The 17,980-nt window shown below is 36.8% G+C and overlaps 1 protein-coding gene across 1 annotated transcript; it reads left to right on the top strand.

Annotated features, from left to right (window-relative positions):
- The first annotated feature begins 1,353 nt into the window (after window positions 1-1,353).
- LOC125236762 lies at window positions 1,354-10,874 on the top strand. Its single transcript, XM_048143686.1, has 6 exons — window positions 1,354-1,503; window positions 2,460-2,613; window positions 4,113-4,233; window positions 6,270-6,430; window positions 6,908-7,116; window positions 10,490-10,874. The coding sequence occupies exons 1-6, from the start codon at window positions 1,416-1,418 to the stop codon at window positions 10,642-10,644; spliced, it is 888 nt and encodes a 295-aa protein (XP_047999643.1). The 5' UTR covers window positions 1,354-1,415; the 3' UTR covers window positions 10,645-10,874.
- The last annotated feature ends 7,106 nt before the right edge of the window (window positions 10,875-17,980 follow it).

Below are 17,980 nucleotides of genomic sequence, written 5' to 3'. Positions count from 1 at the left end.
CCTAACAGATTACAAACAATCAGTTTTTTTTAAGTGTCATTTTTGTTTATCAGAAAATACAATTTTATGTTTTTTGCCCTTACACGTGCCATGTGTTTTGAATATTAATCCGCACGCAAAACATACGCATAATCATAGCAACTTAGCAACTGATTTGCTAGATTAATAAAAATAATTAGAATATATAACACATATTATTATATGTATTTCACTTTCTATTTAAGTTTTACTTTCTTTTTCTGTGACGTCATCAAATTAAAAGACAATAATAAATGAGGATGCGAAATAGAGAGCCGGTTTTGCCTTATTTCCTAAATCGAGAATGTTCGTTTTATTTGAAAGTTAGATTATTTTTAAAATATAAACTTATGGAAAGAATCAATAACATTACGCCAGTCTGTTGACGTTAATATATGAAAGCAGCTGACTCTGTTTTGAGACATTCAAAATTAACAAACTTGTTTCTGGCCAGGATCGTAAATTATGGTTAGTATCCTTTTATTTGTGTGTTTTTATTGTATATTCGTCAGTTTGATATATAACTGGTTCAATTTTTTTCTAGGACATATCCTATCTATCTGAGAGGTTTAATTATTGTGCAACGGGACAGCAAAACCACAGTTAATTTAATAAATCCTAACATAAATAAATGAAAAATATTCTTACACAGATTGACTGAGTCTCACGGTCACGGAGCCAACAATATATATAATATACAAGTACTTATATACATACAAGCAATACATGACTCAGGGACAGTATCTATACTAGTATACTCATCACACAAATAAATGCCCTTAAAGGGATTCGAATTCGGGACCGCGGCTTAGCAGGCAGGGTCACCACGCGCGAGGCCAGATCGGTCGGCGTGAACTTTTAGTATTTCTTCGACTGACGGGTTCTTATTATTAAATTAAAACGGGACTTAATCGCGTAAAACTTACGTTTATATCCCCGTTCTACCCGTGACCACGGACGTAATTCACGTAATGTCATGTCTGAAACGTCGGGATAAAATAAACGTAAGTTTTACGCGATTAAGTCGCGTTTTCATTTAATAATATGACGGGTTCTTTACTGTATTATACATAAAAATGTTAAGGTACTCTTAAGACAATATTTACCAAATTTAATCTATAATTATTCTCTTAAATTGTGATTTCGATAAAACGAAGGTTTAAATTATAACTACTGCTTCTGAAGGCAAACTTACAATCTCTTCCGTTTTAATTTTGATATTGTTTTTATCGAAAAGTTGCATGACATTCACGACAGTATCAAAAATCTTTTTACTGTTGGCCGACGTGTGTCCTTAAGAAAAAACTATGGACGTAAAAATTCTCCAAAAATTACCTGATGGTGGGTTTTACAAATTCAGGCAAGACCAACTTAAAATTGTCAGGAAAGCAAGCAACATGGATGACACGGAAGGAATCAGACAAGCTATAGAATTGTTAAGAAATTGGATACAAAAACAGGAATATTTTAACAAGAAGGATCAATGTAAGTTGCTTTATTTAAATTTTTATTTACAATTCTCCCGTGACAGGCTAAGAATTTCACCACCTCTTTTCTTCCCGTGGCTATCGTAAAGCCGACTGTGGGATGTGGGTTAAATTGTAGCGTAGGCGAGAGAGGCTGGCAACCTGTCACTGCAATGTCACAGTTTCGTTTTCTTTCAACCCCTTTTTTGCCAAGAGTGCACAGAAACTTGTAGTAGTTTTATGTGCTCTGCCTACCTCTTTATGGGATACAGGCGTGATTGTATGTATGTATGTTTATTTACAATTACAAGTTTTTTCAACTTGTATATGATTATATTAGTATTTTTTCTTATACTGTTTTGTGTAGTGCCGGTTTAAAAAATCACCCTTTTCTTCCCGTGGGTATAAGAGTCGAGAGGAATACTCAATACAGATCGCCCAGCATGGCAAGTACGAACCCGCTATCTTAGGAAACTCGCACTTTACAATAGAGATAGACTAAAGAAACATAGGTAAGGTGCATTAGGGTAATTCCGAAAGTCGTCTAATTTCGAAAGTCGCATAAAAATCGCCATTATTTCCATCATATCAAGATTCCCCTTTCTAAATTACCTACATTAAAATAATAAATTGAGTATAGGCTCAAAGTGTGCCCGAAATATTAAAAAGGTTTCTGTTCGTGTTTTAAGATTTCCGCACATAAGCCCGAGATATCAGTGACAGCCTAGTGCTAGAAATTTTGGGGATCAGCGTGCGTAGCCGAATGCATAAACGCTCACGAAACGAAACGCTCGTAGATATCTATCTCTCTCGCTCTTGCTAATTATCGCGACAGAGTCAGACTACCTTTCGCGGCGTTTAGTTTGCGTTTCGCGTTGTAAAAATGCAATTCAGATGCGGGGCCAGATGTATCAATAAATTAATATTTTTTACCAAGAAATATCCTTCATAAATTAAGTTTTTAACTTTTTCCAGCTGATACATACTTCGAAAAAAATTTACTAGTTTCTAAAGGGTCCTTGGAACGGTCTAAACTCCGTATAGAGAAGATTTGTACATTACGGACTATTTGGCCTATGCAGTTCACTATTACCGAACGAAGTTACTTCACGGAGGATTTTAAAACTTAGTATGTATAGGTCTCTTATCTTATCTTTATACAAGGGTTAAGTTTAAGTCATATTTGTGTCGCTTATATTTATAATTGGGTGAATCCATTCTGGTATAAGGTTGATTATCTTTCAGATCGCTCGCCATCAAACGTCATAGTTTGGCGAGATTATATAAAATTTGTAAAAGTGTACATGTTGTTGTGAATAATAATAATATAAAAAAAAAAGATCATAATTATATTCATATTCATATTCATTTATTCATAAAATTAACAATTTTACATGTCAGAGTTAAAGTTAAATTATCATAATTAGGGTACAATACAATATTACATTTTAAAAATAGAAGAATGTATTCTCAAATAAATTCAGTAATTAATTATTAAAATAATAATATATAGTAATTATAGTAATTATTATTTTTCATTTATTTATCTCTTTTCTTAAGCTATAATTATTATAATTATTATATTTTTTATTATATTCAACCTTAAAGCAGAATGGATTTACCCAAGATTGAAGGTAAGCGACATAGTTTCAAGTTTGACATTAATTAATATTTGCACCAATTTTCACTGTACCGCTTGTTAAAATTGCGGCCAACTTAACTTAGACCAATATTTGAAATTACTTTCTATCGAGCCATTAATCAATTAATCATAAATCTAGTACAGTTATGTTAGAGTCGTAACTACCAAAATGAGTTTTCTGCGATTTTGACAGTCTCGCCGGTGCAATTAGGACGTTGATTGAAAGTATCATCTACTGGGGCACTGTCAAACACTGGTACCTTACCTATTTATATTACCTATACCTTACCTTGTTTGTGAGGTGACAGGTTAAGAATTCCACCACCCCCTTTCTTCCCGTGGGTGTCGTAGAAGGCGACTGTGGGATATGGGTTTAATTGTGGCGTGTCTGTGCAATGCAATGTCACAGTTTCGTTTTCTTTCAACCCCTTATTTTGCCAAGAGTGGCAAAGAAGCTTTAGTAGTTTCATGTACTAGGCCTACCCCTTTATGATATACAAACATACATATATACATATAATAACGTCTGTATCCCATAAAGGGGTAGGCAGAGCTCATGAACTACTCAAGTTTCAGTGCCTCTCTTGGCAAAAAGGGGTTGAAAGAAATCAAAAATTCTTCCTGAAGTCCTGTATGATATACAGTAGGGTGGAGCGAAAAAACACTTTTCTGGAATTAGCAAACCTAATAGTTATCAATCAATGCCCCTTAGTCTATGAAGCCTTTGTGCAAATTTTCAGATTTTTAAATCAACATCTTCTGCCTCCGCATTAGGGTTGAAATTTTGAAAATCTCATACAAACCTAAAAATTCAACTTTCAGAAAAAAAAATACAGGCGTGATTGTATGTTATGTATGTATGTATACCTTACCATATTTATGTCGTATTCGTAGGTTGAATATATATGATATAACTTGATAATATATGATATCTCGAATTGAAGATGTCATGCAGTTATTTAACTATATGTAATTTTTTTTTTCAGTAACAGCGTTCATCTGCGTAATGTGACCAAAGACGGTTCCAGAGTAAGCTTGTCCAAACTATATGACACCAAAACGCTGACTTCTGACCTACTTATACGATTCGTCACTTACGCGGTTATAGTAAGTTTTTTGTAAAGTTTTTCTTCCAGCCTAGGTTATTTTAGTTTGTACAGTGAGCTGCAAAAGTGCATGGCGAATTTGTAAATGATTTAACATACATACGATCACGCCTGTATCCCATAAAGGGGTAGGCAGAGCACACGAAACTACTAAAGCTTCAGTGCCACTCTTGGCATATAAGGGGTTGAAAGAAAACGAAACTGTGACATTGCAGTGACAGGTTGCCAGCCTCTCGCCTACGCCACAATTTAACCCATTAATGATTTAATTCATTCATAATTTCTCCATGAAATTTCGCAGCTCTACTTGCATGTGGGAAGAATGTATTACAAGATGAAGAAAGTGATTACCATATTTAGAGTAGACTAAGTTTACTGCCAGACTTTTTAGGCTTAAAACTAGATGGCGATGGCGCTGTTTGGCAGCCGATTTTGGCCACTTCCAAAACCATATTTTCCCCAAATATTTTTGCGTGTTTTTATTTTTTATATTTATATGAACGTCGCCTGTGTGGTGACGGGTTAAGAATTTAACCACCCCCTTTCTTCCCTTGGGTGTCGTAGAAGGCGATTATGGGATATGGGTTAAATTGTGGCGAAGGCGAGAGGCTGGCAACCTGTCACTGCAATGTCACAGTTTTCGTTTTCTTTCAACCCTTTATTTGCCAAGATTGGCACTGAAGCTTTAGTAGTTTCATGTGTTCTGCCTACCCCTTTATGGAATACAGGCGTGATTGTATGTATGTATGTATATTTATATGAGAACAAATGACATAAGAATTCCTTTATTTTAATATCATGATAATATCATGTCAATACACATTTAAAAAAAAAAAGTTTGTAGGCATCATCAATGTAGTTATGATAGTATTTAATAGGTGGCGCTAAAAAATCGAGGTACGATTTTTAGTATGAAGATTGTAAATCCTTGGTGATTGTCAATAAATTTAGCAGAAAATTGTCACCTATTGGGTATTAGCGTGTCGAGTACTGGTACTTTTACCTTACGTTTCCATGTTAAGTCGGTGAAGTTAGTAAGGCCGATAGTCCACTATCATATGTTTATCATAACACTATGATCATAGGCAACATGCCGTCCTTTTTTTTCACGTTGGAGAAAAAGGGAGGCATTCAGACCTATGATCATATTTATATGATAAACATAATTATGATAGTGGACTATCGGCCTAAGGCCTGACTACGTATCTATAAAGGTGCCTATTGACATTATTCGCCGGACGATAAACTAAAAACCAGTCACTTTTTCTTATTAATAACTAGCGGCCCACCACGGCTACGCACGGGGCTATCATAAAAATGGTTAAAATAAATTATCCGTGAAATATAGACATACGCCATTGCGATTTGTTTGTAGATCTATGAGAGAGAGAGAGACAGAATTTCGCCATACATTGTTTTAATATAGCTCAAACGGTTTGGGCAGCGTTTTTGATTAAAGCTCTCAAACAGCGGAATTTTGTCCGACTTGATTAGCAAATATTGTCATATTTCAACGAATTCAAACAAAATCTCAACAAATTATATATTTAAACCTTTCTCAAGAACCAATCAATTCATTAGTGAAAACCGCATGAAAATCCGTTCAGTAGTTTTTGAGTTTATCGCGAACACACACACAGACAGACGCGGCGGTCGACTTTGTCTTATACGGTGTAGAGATATAGATAGTCGGTGGGGCTCTTATCACCACCCTGTATAGTAAGATAGGTATAAGGCTAGATTAACAAATTACGTGTGGTGCCGGGTTTAGAATTTCACCACCCCCTTTCTTCCCGTGGGTGTCGTAGAAGCCGACTGTGGGATATGGGTTAAAATTGTGGCGTAGGCGAGAGGCTGGCAACCTGTCACTGCAATGTCACAATTTTAGTTTTCTTTCAACCTCTTTTTGCCAAGAGTGGCACTGAAACTTGAGTAGTTCATGTGCACTGCCTACCCCTTTATGGGAAACAGGCGTGATTGTATGTATGTAACAAATTACGCAAAGACAATAGTCAAGTCAAGCTGGTTTTTTTTCAGACATGCGAATATTCCATGGCACATGATTATCCAAATGGATTGGTAGCTATTTTGGATTTCCGGGAAATCAACTTGATAGATCTACTGGCTTTTTCTACCCGACATTTTACTCTTCTGCAGCAATGTTTGACTATATTAAAGGTAAGAAGTAAATTATGTAAGTAAGTAACTTAAAGGTAGATACAAAACGTTTTGCTGCTCGTGTCGTGTTCATAATGTACAGTCAAACAATTGGGGCCCTAGGCCACTGTAGAACTATGTCACAGTGACGTTATAAGTCAGATTGTAAGAAATCTCTTAGTGCTGGTCATTTTGACATGGTTGTGGTGTGGCCTATACCCTATAGGGTTCCAATTGATTGACTAGTTGCTATAGAGATACGTTTTACCAATTTGAATCCTAGATCACTTTAGAACCCTGTCTTATTAACACCGTGCTGTATTTGCCACAGAAGTCTTGAAGTTTTAACTATGAAAAGGGTCTAAATTGGCATAGGATTCAAATACCTACACGCTTACACTATTTGTCTTTCCAAAATTGACCTTGCAAGTCATGGTCAGTTTTTCGTCATTCTACGCTATCCATAAGTAGTTTTTTTTTATAAATTGGCAAACTATAATTTCCTTCTGTATTTCCAGGCACGGCATGCGCCTCAAAGGTCTACACGTGCTTACGACATCTAAGGCAACCGATGCTCTAGTAGCATTCGCAAAGCAATTGCTACCGAAGAAACTGGCTGACAGGTTACATGTGCACAGAAATAAGGACACCCTGTATGAATTTGTGCCTAAGGATATCTTGCCTACTGACTTGGGGGGTGATACGTCGAGCTTAAGTGAACTGCATGGTAAGAACGTTAAAAATACCATTTATTTAAATGAGGCATACTCAAAAGTTATGGCAGATGGCGCCACCCTGTTAGTCCATTACTAAGACAAAGAATTTCATACGCGAGAGCGAGAAAATGATATTTGTTTTCTCTCTCTCACATATGAATGACAGTGACATGCCTAGACACTTGCACAGGCGCCGCCTGGCGGGATAAAGACATTAAGATGCAACAGGAGGGGTCAATTCTCCATACAAACGCTCTAGACTATTTCCTCCCGGGTTTTTGAAGATAGAGCAATCATTTCAACACAGATTATCGCAGTTTACTAATGTTTTGCTCCATATCGAGGAGCATTTTCAAATAGAATATGCATCAGTGGTTCGGAGGCCCAACGTGACGATAAAATAAATTAGGTCACCAAACGAAGGTAAATCAGTGGAAGTAATTTGTGTATATGGGATCTTCAAACAGTTCGTACCTTTCTGTACGATATGGCACTCTCTATACGATCGAAATTTTATCTTCGACATGGGTATTTTTAGGGTTCCGTACCAAAAAGGTACAACAGGAACCCTTATGGTGCGACTCTGTCCGTCTGTCTGTCCGTCTGTCACATTCCTAAATATCTCGAGAACTACTAATGCTATCAACTTGAAATTTGGAATAGTTATGAACATTGTAAACCTCTACAAATAGAAAGTATAATTTTTTTAAATATATTAATTTTAATTGTAGAAAATGGCTAAAATGAAAGGGGGGCAAACTGTAAATTTCAAGTTACTAGGTCAAGTGGGATATCGTTGGAAAGAGCTCAAATTGAACGTAAATAAGCTATTTTTTATAATTTTTTTGTTGTGAAAAAAAAAAAAGAATTTTGAAGGAAAATGTAAAAAAAATACCGTTCCCCCCCCCTTATCTCCGAAGTTTACCAACGAAAAATTATGAAAATTTTAGTAAACATTGGTTTTATACTAAATATTACAGGAAAAATATAATCGTGTTTGTATTTTGAATACTTTTTTTTTATTCACAAAAAACTTTTCAGATTTTTACTTTCAATTTACCCACCCTTGCGGATGTATATCGTACTTCAAATTAATACGAGATGTTACGTAAACCATCTTCTGTCCAATAAAGTAAAAACTGTTTAAATCGGTTAACATTATAAAGAATTATCCCTGAAAAACCAGGTCGCGCAAATTAGTTAGCAAATTGACCGGGAGATGGCGCTATACACAATAATACTCATTAGTGCCTATACTTTTGTCTTCTAGTCAAGTCATTAGAGTTATGAGTTATATGAAAATATGAGATTATTTTTACTAGGTAGTTTGAAAGAAAGTTTGTACGGAACCCTCGGTGGGCGAGTCCGACTCGCACTTGGCCGGTTTTTTTTTGTTTTTGTTTTGGTGACGATCTAAGATTTATTGAAATTGAAATTCTTTATTTCAGGTCTATCGAGCCATATTTTTGTTAGTAATACATTTAGCTTAAAACTAGGTTATTTATTACAGATTCTTCTTCTTCTTCTTCTTGATTAGGGGCTATGTAAGGCTTCAGGGCGCCTTATGTATCACTGCGACCATTTCTGATCTATTGTGATCGCCACCTACTACAACTCTCCATCAAGTCCTACAAATTCGAAGATTTGTAGTATCTTTTTGAGATCGAGATACCTCACATCCTCTGGGTGTATTTGATAGCTGCCCAGAATCATGTTACGTGTACGCATTAGAGAGGGGCACTCTGCCAGGATGTGCAGGGGCGTTTCTTCAGACTCTAGGCAGAATCTGCACCGCCCGCTCGCACGTTTCCCGATAATGTGCATGTGCTTGTTCAGGTGGCAGTGCCCTGTGAGCACTCTTACTAAGTTGCGTAGTTGGTTCCTTGACAGCGCTAAGGCATTTGAGGACGCCTTTTTGCTGTAGGCTCTGATGAGAGCCTTGGAATGGTTCATGCCTGGCGTGTTCCTCCAGAGCTGAATGGTTTTACTACAGATTAGGCACCATTTATACCGGGTATAAGTGTATCCTGTAACAGTATCCAAAATAACTGTAGACTATACTCGAACTTTTTAAACTAAGCCATTTGTTCAGCAACTTTTAAAAATATCTTGTTTAATGATTTTCATTTTATCACTCTTAATTTTTTTCCGAATCGCAATCTATTGCGAGTTTTGTTATGTTTTAAGAATTTTAGAAATCTTTGTTTGTTTGGAAATAATATAAATAGCGCCTGATACAAAATTGAAAGCAATACTTCCTTTAGAATTAATTATTTTTGATCAGATTGCTTGATTAGTATTTAATATCACCTCACACTATTTCCTCAATTTTGGGGTGGAAGTAAGATAAAAATTGTATGCCCTTAAGGAATCATTTCCAAGGTTGAATTCTATCAGCTCGATTCAGCGGTTTCAGAGTGTATAAGTTACAACTTACATTCATTTATATCAAGTTATTATCTTTTAACAAACGGAAAAGTGTGGTCATTTGCTGGTTATTAAAATGACGCAAACTATAACTAGGAGTAAATAATTAAATTAAGATCAATGTAGTTGAATAGGTAGGAGAACAGTAGAAAACCGCTCCAAACCGTGTCATATCATCGCAATTATTTTTTGATTTCTGTCAACCCCATTATTCCTTAGATTTTATGAATGACACTGTTGTTTTTTTCATTATTTAATATATACACCTTATTATGTGGGTATGTTTATGTATGTTTATGGTTATACTTATTTGAGTACCTATGTGTATTTGCATGAGTGTTTAGTGTTGTTTGGTTATATTTAAATTTTACTTTTCATATATCTTAGAGCCACCTACCGTATATTCTGATAATAACTCCAATACCCAAAGGTTGTCTGGAAGAAATAGCTCTTAAGCGATAAGACCGCCTGTTGTTACCTCTGTTTAATAGTTTTTTGTTTCTTGTGCATTACTTGTAAACTATGTGAGGTGGGCAATAAAGAGTATTGTATTGTATTGTATTGCTAAGAGTAACACTGAAACTTGAGCAGTTTCATATGTTCTTTATTCTTCTTTCTTTGGGAATACACTGCGAGTTAATGTATTACTAGCTTTTGCCAGCGGCTTTGCTCGCGTTAGAAGGAGACAAAAAGTAGCCTATGTCACTCTCCAACCCTTCAACTATCTCCACATAAAAAATCATGTCAATTCGTCTCTCCTTTTTGCCGTGAAAGACGGACAAACAAACAGACACACACACTTTCCCATTTATAATATTATTATGGATTATGTATGTATTTATGTGTCCAGAGGACGTCACTAGACGTAGGTACCCTGTAATTTCATTCACAAATAAAAATTAATTAGATACCTAGATGCTATTTCAATGTTTTAATTTCAACGTTTCCCTTTTGCAGAGGTCTTCGTTAATGAATTATTCTCAAAGAAGCATAAAGAATGTATGGAAGAATCTAATCGTTCTACGATCGACCTATCCAAGAAGCCAAAAGATTACTTCAGTGATGACTACATAAGCATCTCCGGGTCATTTAGAACTTTAACTGTAGATTAGATTTATTGTACAGGGTTCCCTTTACAGACCCTAAAGGCCCACTTGCACCGACCACTTAACTCAGGGTTAGTGGGCTGTCAACTGTCAAATTCCATATAAAATGGTGGGTTAACCCTCGGGTGCAAGTGGCTCTAAAGGGAAAATTTAGCTACTGTATATATATTTTAATCTGCATACGAGTATCTACGACATGTAATCTTAATAAATAATTACAAATATTTTTTATTATAAGTTTTGCGAATAACCTGCTGTGTTACTATGTATTCCAACTCATTAACAATAAATGTCGTCACACCATAGATTAAATATAAGAAGATCATGCCATCCCATACATTAAAATGCTACCGCCTAAGAACGCGCATACAACACCACACATAGATGGCGCCACACGAAATGCCTTGTTGCCATCGATTATTTGTAAATTGGCGTTAAGTGTCACTTTCGGGCCATAAATCTATGTCAAAAGTGACACTTAACGCCATCTACAAGTATAATCGAAAGCTACAAGACAATTTTTGTGGCGCAATCTATGTGTGGTGTAGTGTAAGCGCGTTGTTACACTGAGAGAAATTTGCATTGTGAATTTAACAAGTTCGACTTGTTGCGGTTTATCCGTTTGAATCAGCCAAACGTATGTTTAAAACAATATGTGTCAGGTTGTTTTTATAAAATCGACTTGTTGATTCAAATATATTGCCGATTCAAATGACAAGTAGCTTGTTGTTTCAACTAAAGAGCACGTAGGCGCTATTTTAACTAAAAAACTTGTTGAACGAACATGAAAACTGGTTGTATTTTCTCTCAGTGTAGGCGGTCGCATTTTAATGTATGGGATAGTATGATCTTCTTATATTTAATCTATGGTCACACACGTGAAAACAGCCTCTACCGTGGTAAAATAAACGTGGAGTGAACTCACAAGTCTTCGACGATTAGCAGTGATTGGAATTACGGCAACAAAACTTTAACAAAACCTTAGACCTGACGTAAATTAAAAAAAGTACCAAGATTATTATTTTCAGATCAGTGTTTTTGATTCTATACTTGAATCCAAGATTTACAATACTTTACTTCAAGGATATTCATATTTTCAGGGATGTATGCACTCTATAATGTCCACTTAGCAAGTTTCGTTAAAGTTTTGCTCCCATAGTTCCGATCACTGACGATTAGACATAACAAATTTTTTTTTATTTCAGTAAGTCTTGTTCAGGCGCGCTATTCACGTTCTCCTGGGCGAAAATTGAAGGTTTTTCCCTGAGGGCTAAAATATGCACCGTATACTGAAGCCCTACGGACGAGTTTCTATCTTAAATCTTAACCTATAAGAAAAACCCTTCCATCTTGCTCAACCTTACCTTATATGTATAAATGTCGAACACTCATAGTAGAGGGTAAGGTTGATGATTGTTGACGTGATCTTTGCCCGCAGGTGACAAGGACAACAAACATATTCATCTGTGCTAATTAAATATATTATCAGACGTTTAAATACTCAAGAAAACTTTATTTGTGTATATTTATACATAATAATTGTTAATATTTAAAAATATTTTAAGCGGGTTACTCACGTATTAAGTCGATATAGCGTTCGACATGTTTCGACAGAACACGTATTGGATTCGGACACGACGCACTATGTAAGATTTGATAGGGTAACCGTACTGGCGCGAGAAAAGTTCTTCGTTCAGCGGAAAATACGGGAAGCTATAGAAATTAGTCGTCATCCTAATTTCAATCGTGACAGTGGTTGGTCGGTGCCACCGAGTTGGAAAACGGTTCTAGGCACTACGTCGGTCCCCAGTGTAAACGCACCCTTAACAAGTGACGTAATAAGTGTTGTGTGCAATCCGGCTTTTGACAAAAGTAACATAGTGGGTAGCTCCGATCTCGCCACGGTGACGTCGCCCGCGCCGCCGACCCCCCCCTGCGCCTGTCCTCAGCAGCCGCGCGCACCGAGCAAGCGCCCGCAGTATGCGTCGCGCTCTCGACATGTAAAGGCGGGGTGTCGCTACTCTTGAGAAAGGCTCTCGAAATTGAGCCGAAACATGTCGAACGCTATATCGACTTAATACGTGAGTAACCCGCTTAAAATATTTTTAAATATGTATGAGTCTCACGGGAGTTTTATAGTTAAAATAATAATTGTTATTTATCTTAATCGAGAATTCAAGACAATTTTTTTGTGGTGCCCCTTTTTCTCCGTGAGTTTTTTGGTAATGTGTAGTGATTGGTAAAGAATTTCACCATCCTTTTTCCTCCCATGGCGATGGACTGACAACCTGTCAATACAATATCAAAATTTCATTTTCGTTCAACGTGCGTTCAATCATTTAGTTGTCAAAAGTGACAATGATCATGGGCGTGAGCTTATTATACTTACGGACTTTCGATTGATCCGTGGAACATGGCGGATCGATATGTATTTTTTATTTTTCAATTCTGCTGTTTAATGTATAAGTTTGATAGGATATTATGCATTAACACATTTGGTGTTTCGGGTGTCCATGGGCGGCGGTGATCGCTTACCATCAGGCGACCTGTCTGCTCGTTTGCCTCCTATCCCATAAAAAAAAAAAAAAATTAAATACGCAAAGGGTGCAGTTGATGAAGAATTCGTTTGGAGATGCGAATATCCAATTCTACGGACATTACTCGGCAGTTCGTGGTCCCGGCCGCCATCATGCTTTGTACTGCTGCTCCAGCTACCATCCAATGCAACGTGAAGGCCTAATCACTTACATGCACACATCGGTGTTTTTTATATCTATGTAATACACTTGTCATTGGCAAAGGCCCACGAGGCTGCCATATTGAATAAATGAATGAATTAATAAATAATACTTACATGTAAATATGTATGTCTTGTCTGATTCTGAAATGTTACATACCTACTGCGGTACCTACAGCACAGATATAAGAAGGAAAAGTAGGTAGGAAGGGAGATCAAGTTTTTGAACTCACACACACTTGTATATGGACGCTCCTATTGGTCCATTGCGCAGTACACGCGCATCATTTCCATGTCTGTGTAGGTACATACGAACGATCAGCAGCGAGTCGTGTCATCACGTACGCACACAAAAACAAATGCATGCTATTGCTTAAGGTGCTAATGCTCTAGACCTACAGCACAGTATAAGCACAGTATAATAAAGAGTATTATCTCAGTATGGCCACTCCCGCTCCCCGCTGAAAGTGCCACCCACCCCCTCTCGGTTACCTCACAGTTACCGTCTGTCAAAAACGTGAACAGTCGACCTGTCATATGTCACTCATACAAGCATAGTACGCGTTCACCTACACGAGCTTAGACTGTGTGCTAAGGAACGCGCCTCTTTCATATACAGTATGTAAACTAACGAAAACCATTTAGTGTAACCCGTAAATGTCCAGGTGATACTGAGAAACTTTTACTATGGGACCAACACCCAAAACGCGAAATAAAAATTTACTCTCCCATAGGAAATACTTACTATAAAATAAAACTACCTATGAAACTGTCAGAAGATATTTTCGTGATTTCGGGGTTGATCCCATAGTAAAAGTTTCTCAGTATCACCTGGACATTTACGGGTTACAGTAAATGGTTTTCGTTAGTTTACATACTGTATTTAAATGCCAGTGTCCGAGGTGTGGTATAAGGACGACGAAGTTACTCTCTGGCAGCGGCGACCCGAAAGGTACCTACTACATTCGAAAGCACGTGGTTGAAGAAAATTACTATAAATATTACTCGACATCGCCGACATGTACTATACGAGTGAGCACCTCAAGGTTTAGAAAATAATACCTACTCGAAAGTGAAAACAACACCAACCACCAACCTCGCTAATCGGCCCTACCATATTGCCATACACCTCGCCTACAAAATTACGATCTTCATAGCGCAACTTCGGCAGTTCCACGTTCCTGGAAAACTATCAAACGTGCCGACTAGCCGGGAAACACCCTATTTACTGCCCAGACGTGAGCTTCGTGGTAAATAAGCTGGTAGGTTTAGCTTAAAGTTAGCACCTAAGATACGCTGACCGACTGAAATACTGTGAAGTCGGGCACAGTATAAGGACGACTCAGTAGTTACTCTACGGCAGCGGCGACGCGAAAGGTACCGGCTAGTATTTATAGTATTTACTATAAATGTTACTCGACATCGTCCAAAGATTTTGTTATTTAATACTATTAACTATCAGTCAGAAAACACAAAAATATCATTATGCATTCTTATCCACGTTTATCCAAATCCGCTTGCATGTGTTGCGTTGCGTATGTACAGTCAACCAATTTGAATCCTAGGCCACTGTAGAAACTTTGCACAGTAAACGTCAATGTGACTTCTTATGGCAAATAGAACATGGTTTAAATAAGACAGGGTTCTAGAGTGGCCTAGGATTCAAATTGGTTGACCGTACACGACGTGCTTGTGTGCGGCGCGCGGCGTACGATTGTTAGAAGAGTTATTACTGGTCAAGCATACTGAGATGCTTATATTTTACTGCCAACTTCGTACAAAATAAAAAAAAAAACACCGCTTTTATCCTCATTATAACTGTTATTATCCACCCTTTACACTTTCTTACAAGAAAATTAACGCAAATGTTCATTGTTTCAAATTAAGAATCAAGCTGTAACTTTATATAAAACCCTTGTTTTTATTTGGCAAATGAAACTTTTTACAATTTTAAGCGGAAAATTTCCCCGCCAATACAAAGAAGTCAGGTGTTTTAGGCCGTTTGCATAATAAAGAATAAACGGTTTTTATGCTAATTGCTGTTTTGGACGTAATGAAGGGATAAAAAGGGAATTTATTGTTTGGGGCGGGTGTGAAAATGGACGATGGAAGTACCTTTGTTTATCTCTTTTTTTCTTAGGGTCATTAACATTACGCATTCATGGTTTAGGGCAGTTAAAAGTCTTTAGAATTTTTGCATTATTAGTATGATTTTGAATATTATAGACATTGCGATCGGAGTACAAGTTGCAGAACAATCTCAGAATTTCATTATAATACTAGGGTTTTTCGTGTCATGAGAAAACTTTCATGCAATTTTAAATTCAGAACATTCAATTTAAGACTACGATGTACGTCAACCAATTGGAACCCTAGGCCACTGTACAACTATGTCATAGTGACGTTATAAATCCGATTGTAAGAAATCTCTTACTGTTTGTCATTTTGACATGGTTATAGAGTGGCCTAGGGTTCCAATTGGTTGACTATACCATAGGTGAATAAGTAAGGGAAGAGTTGTAATTGTAACTCCATACATAGTAAATGCGAGTTATTTGTATAGTTAAGTGACATCTAGCGACAATCACGCGTCAAATAGCGTCACTATTTCAATAAAAAAGCTAGCCAAAATTATTTATAAACATTTCTATAAGTGATTCTATTGTAAACTGAAATAGATATCATACACGAAAGAAAAAACGACAAGGCCCACTGGTGGCCGAGCTGGTGGTGGGTGGTGGCTGGTGGAGATAAAAATATTTAATAAAATAATTTGATTTGTTCCATAGCTGATTCTATTGTGACAATCGAAGTATACTATTGTAGTTTATTTTTATTTTTAAATAAAATAATAAATAAATAAATATTATAGGACATTCTTACACAAATTGACTGAGGCCCACGGTAAGCTCAAGCAGGCTTGTGTTGTGGGTACTCAGACAACGATATATACTACTTAATACTTTACTTTTTTTACTTTTTTTTACTTATTTATATCGAATAATGGCCAGCTTTTTAGGGTTCCGTAGACAACTAGGAACCCTTATAGTTTCGCCATGTCTGTCTCTCCGTCCGTCCGTCAGTCCGCGGATAATCTCAGTGACCGTTAGCACTAGAAACCTGAAATTTGGTACCAATATGTATATCGATCACGTCGACAAAGTGGTAAAATAAAAAGTGGAAAAAAATGTTTTATGATGATGTCATAGTTAGGTATAATACTATTATTATTTTGTTATGTATTGTGACGTTGGTATATTGAAGTGCAAACTCATTCCCCTAGTCAATTAAAACTAATAACTAAATGACAATGTGAAATGTAAAGGTCATAGGTTAAGTTCAAGTACCCACCACCTTTATTATGATATTTAATGACTTCGAGAAATCTAATGTCGTTCACATACGGTCACGGACTTTAATTGTTGATCCACTTCTAGCTCATTTTATACTGGACATCTCATAGTTAAGCATAGTTACGCTATGACGTTCCAGTATAAAATGAGCTAGAAGTGGATCAACAATTAAAGTCCGTGACTGTACATTTTATTACTTTAGCATTACAGGGCCCCGTAGCCGAATGGCATTTCTCCGACGCCAAACGAAAGCGATACGCCACTGGCTCTGTCGCGCCAATACGCAAGCGCGATAGAGATAGATATCTACTAGCGCTTCGTTTCGTGAGCGTTTCGTGAGCGATTGTGCCATTCGGCTAGCCACCCTGTACAGCAAAACTAGGTCTTGGACTAGATGGTGAATATACGTATCGCCAAAAACATAAATCGTGCACCAAACTAACTGTTTCTGTTTAGCTCGATGGTTGACTGGTAGAGAATGCCTCAAGGCGTTAAGTCCGCCATTTGTATTCTTTTTTTGTAAATTTGTGCAATAAAGTTTAAATAAATAAATAAATGTAACTCCGCCTCCGTATAGACAGATAAAGTCTAAGAAAAAAACGTACCTCGGGACCATACAGAAAAAGGTACGGTGGCCTAGATGGCGTTACACCTTTGGGGGACGCTCGGCAAGATGGCGCTAATATTAATATTTTACATTTTAACACATATCAAGCTAAGCATATGGGCCAAATTGTCAAAACTGAGTATCAAAAGTTTCAAGTCTGTGTCAAGAGATGGCAGTCTATGCACTGTGATTACACATTTTACTTATGACACTAACTCTCTATAATACTCGATCCTCTTTGGTATCGCTATAATAGGCAATAAAACAAAAATACTCTTTTATGCTGCAAACCAACGAATAATTATTTTTTAAGAATTAAAATTCTTTACCCCAAAATTCTCAAAAGGAAACAACTTTAACAAGTTTAAAGAATTCGTAACTCGAAAACAACATAAAATCGGCTAACATATATGAGGTATATTGGTGTGAGGTATATTATAGGTGGTGAGGAATCTAAAAATACTTTTTGGACCTCTGGGTTTGGACCACCTTTTTAGGGTTCCGTACCAAAAAGGTACAAACAGGAACCCTTATGGTGCGACTCTGTCCGTCTGTCTGTCCGTCTGTCACATTCCTAAATATCTCGAGAACTACTAATGCTATCAACTTGAAATTTGGAATAGTTATGAACATTGTAAACCTCTA

The sequence above is a fragment of the Leguminivora glycinivorella genome, chromosome 19 (assembly GCF_023078275.1).
Source record: "Leguminivora glycinivorella isolate SPB_JAAS2020 chromosome 19, LegGlyc_1.1, whole genome shotgun sequence".
NCBI lineage: Eukaryota > Metazoa > Arthropoda > Insecta > Lepidoptera > Tortricidae > Leguminivora > Leguminivora glycinivorella.
The sequence above is the reverse complement of the archived record's forward strand: the minus strand, read 5'-3'. Positions and strand labels throughout refer to the sequence as shown.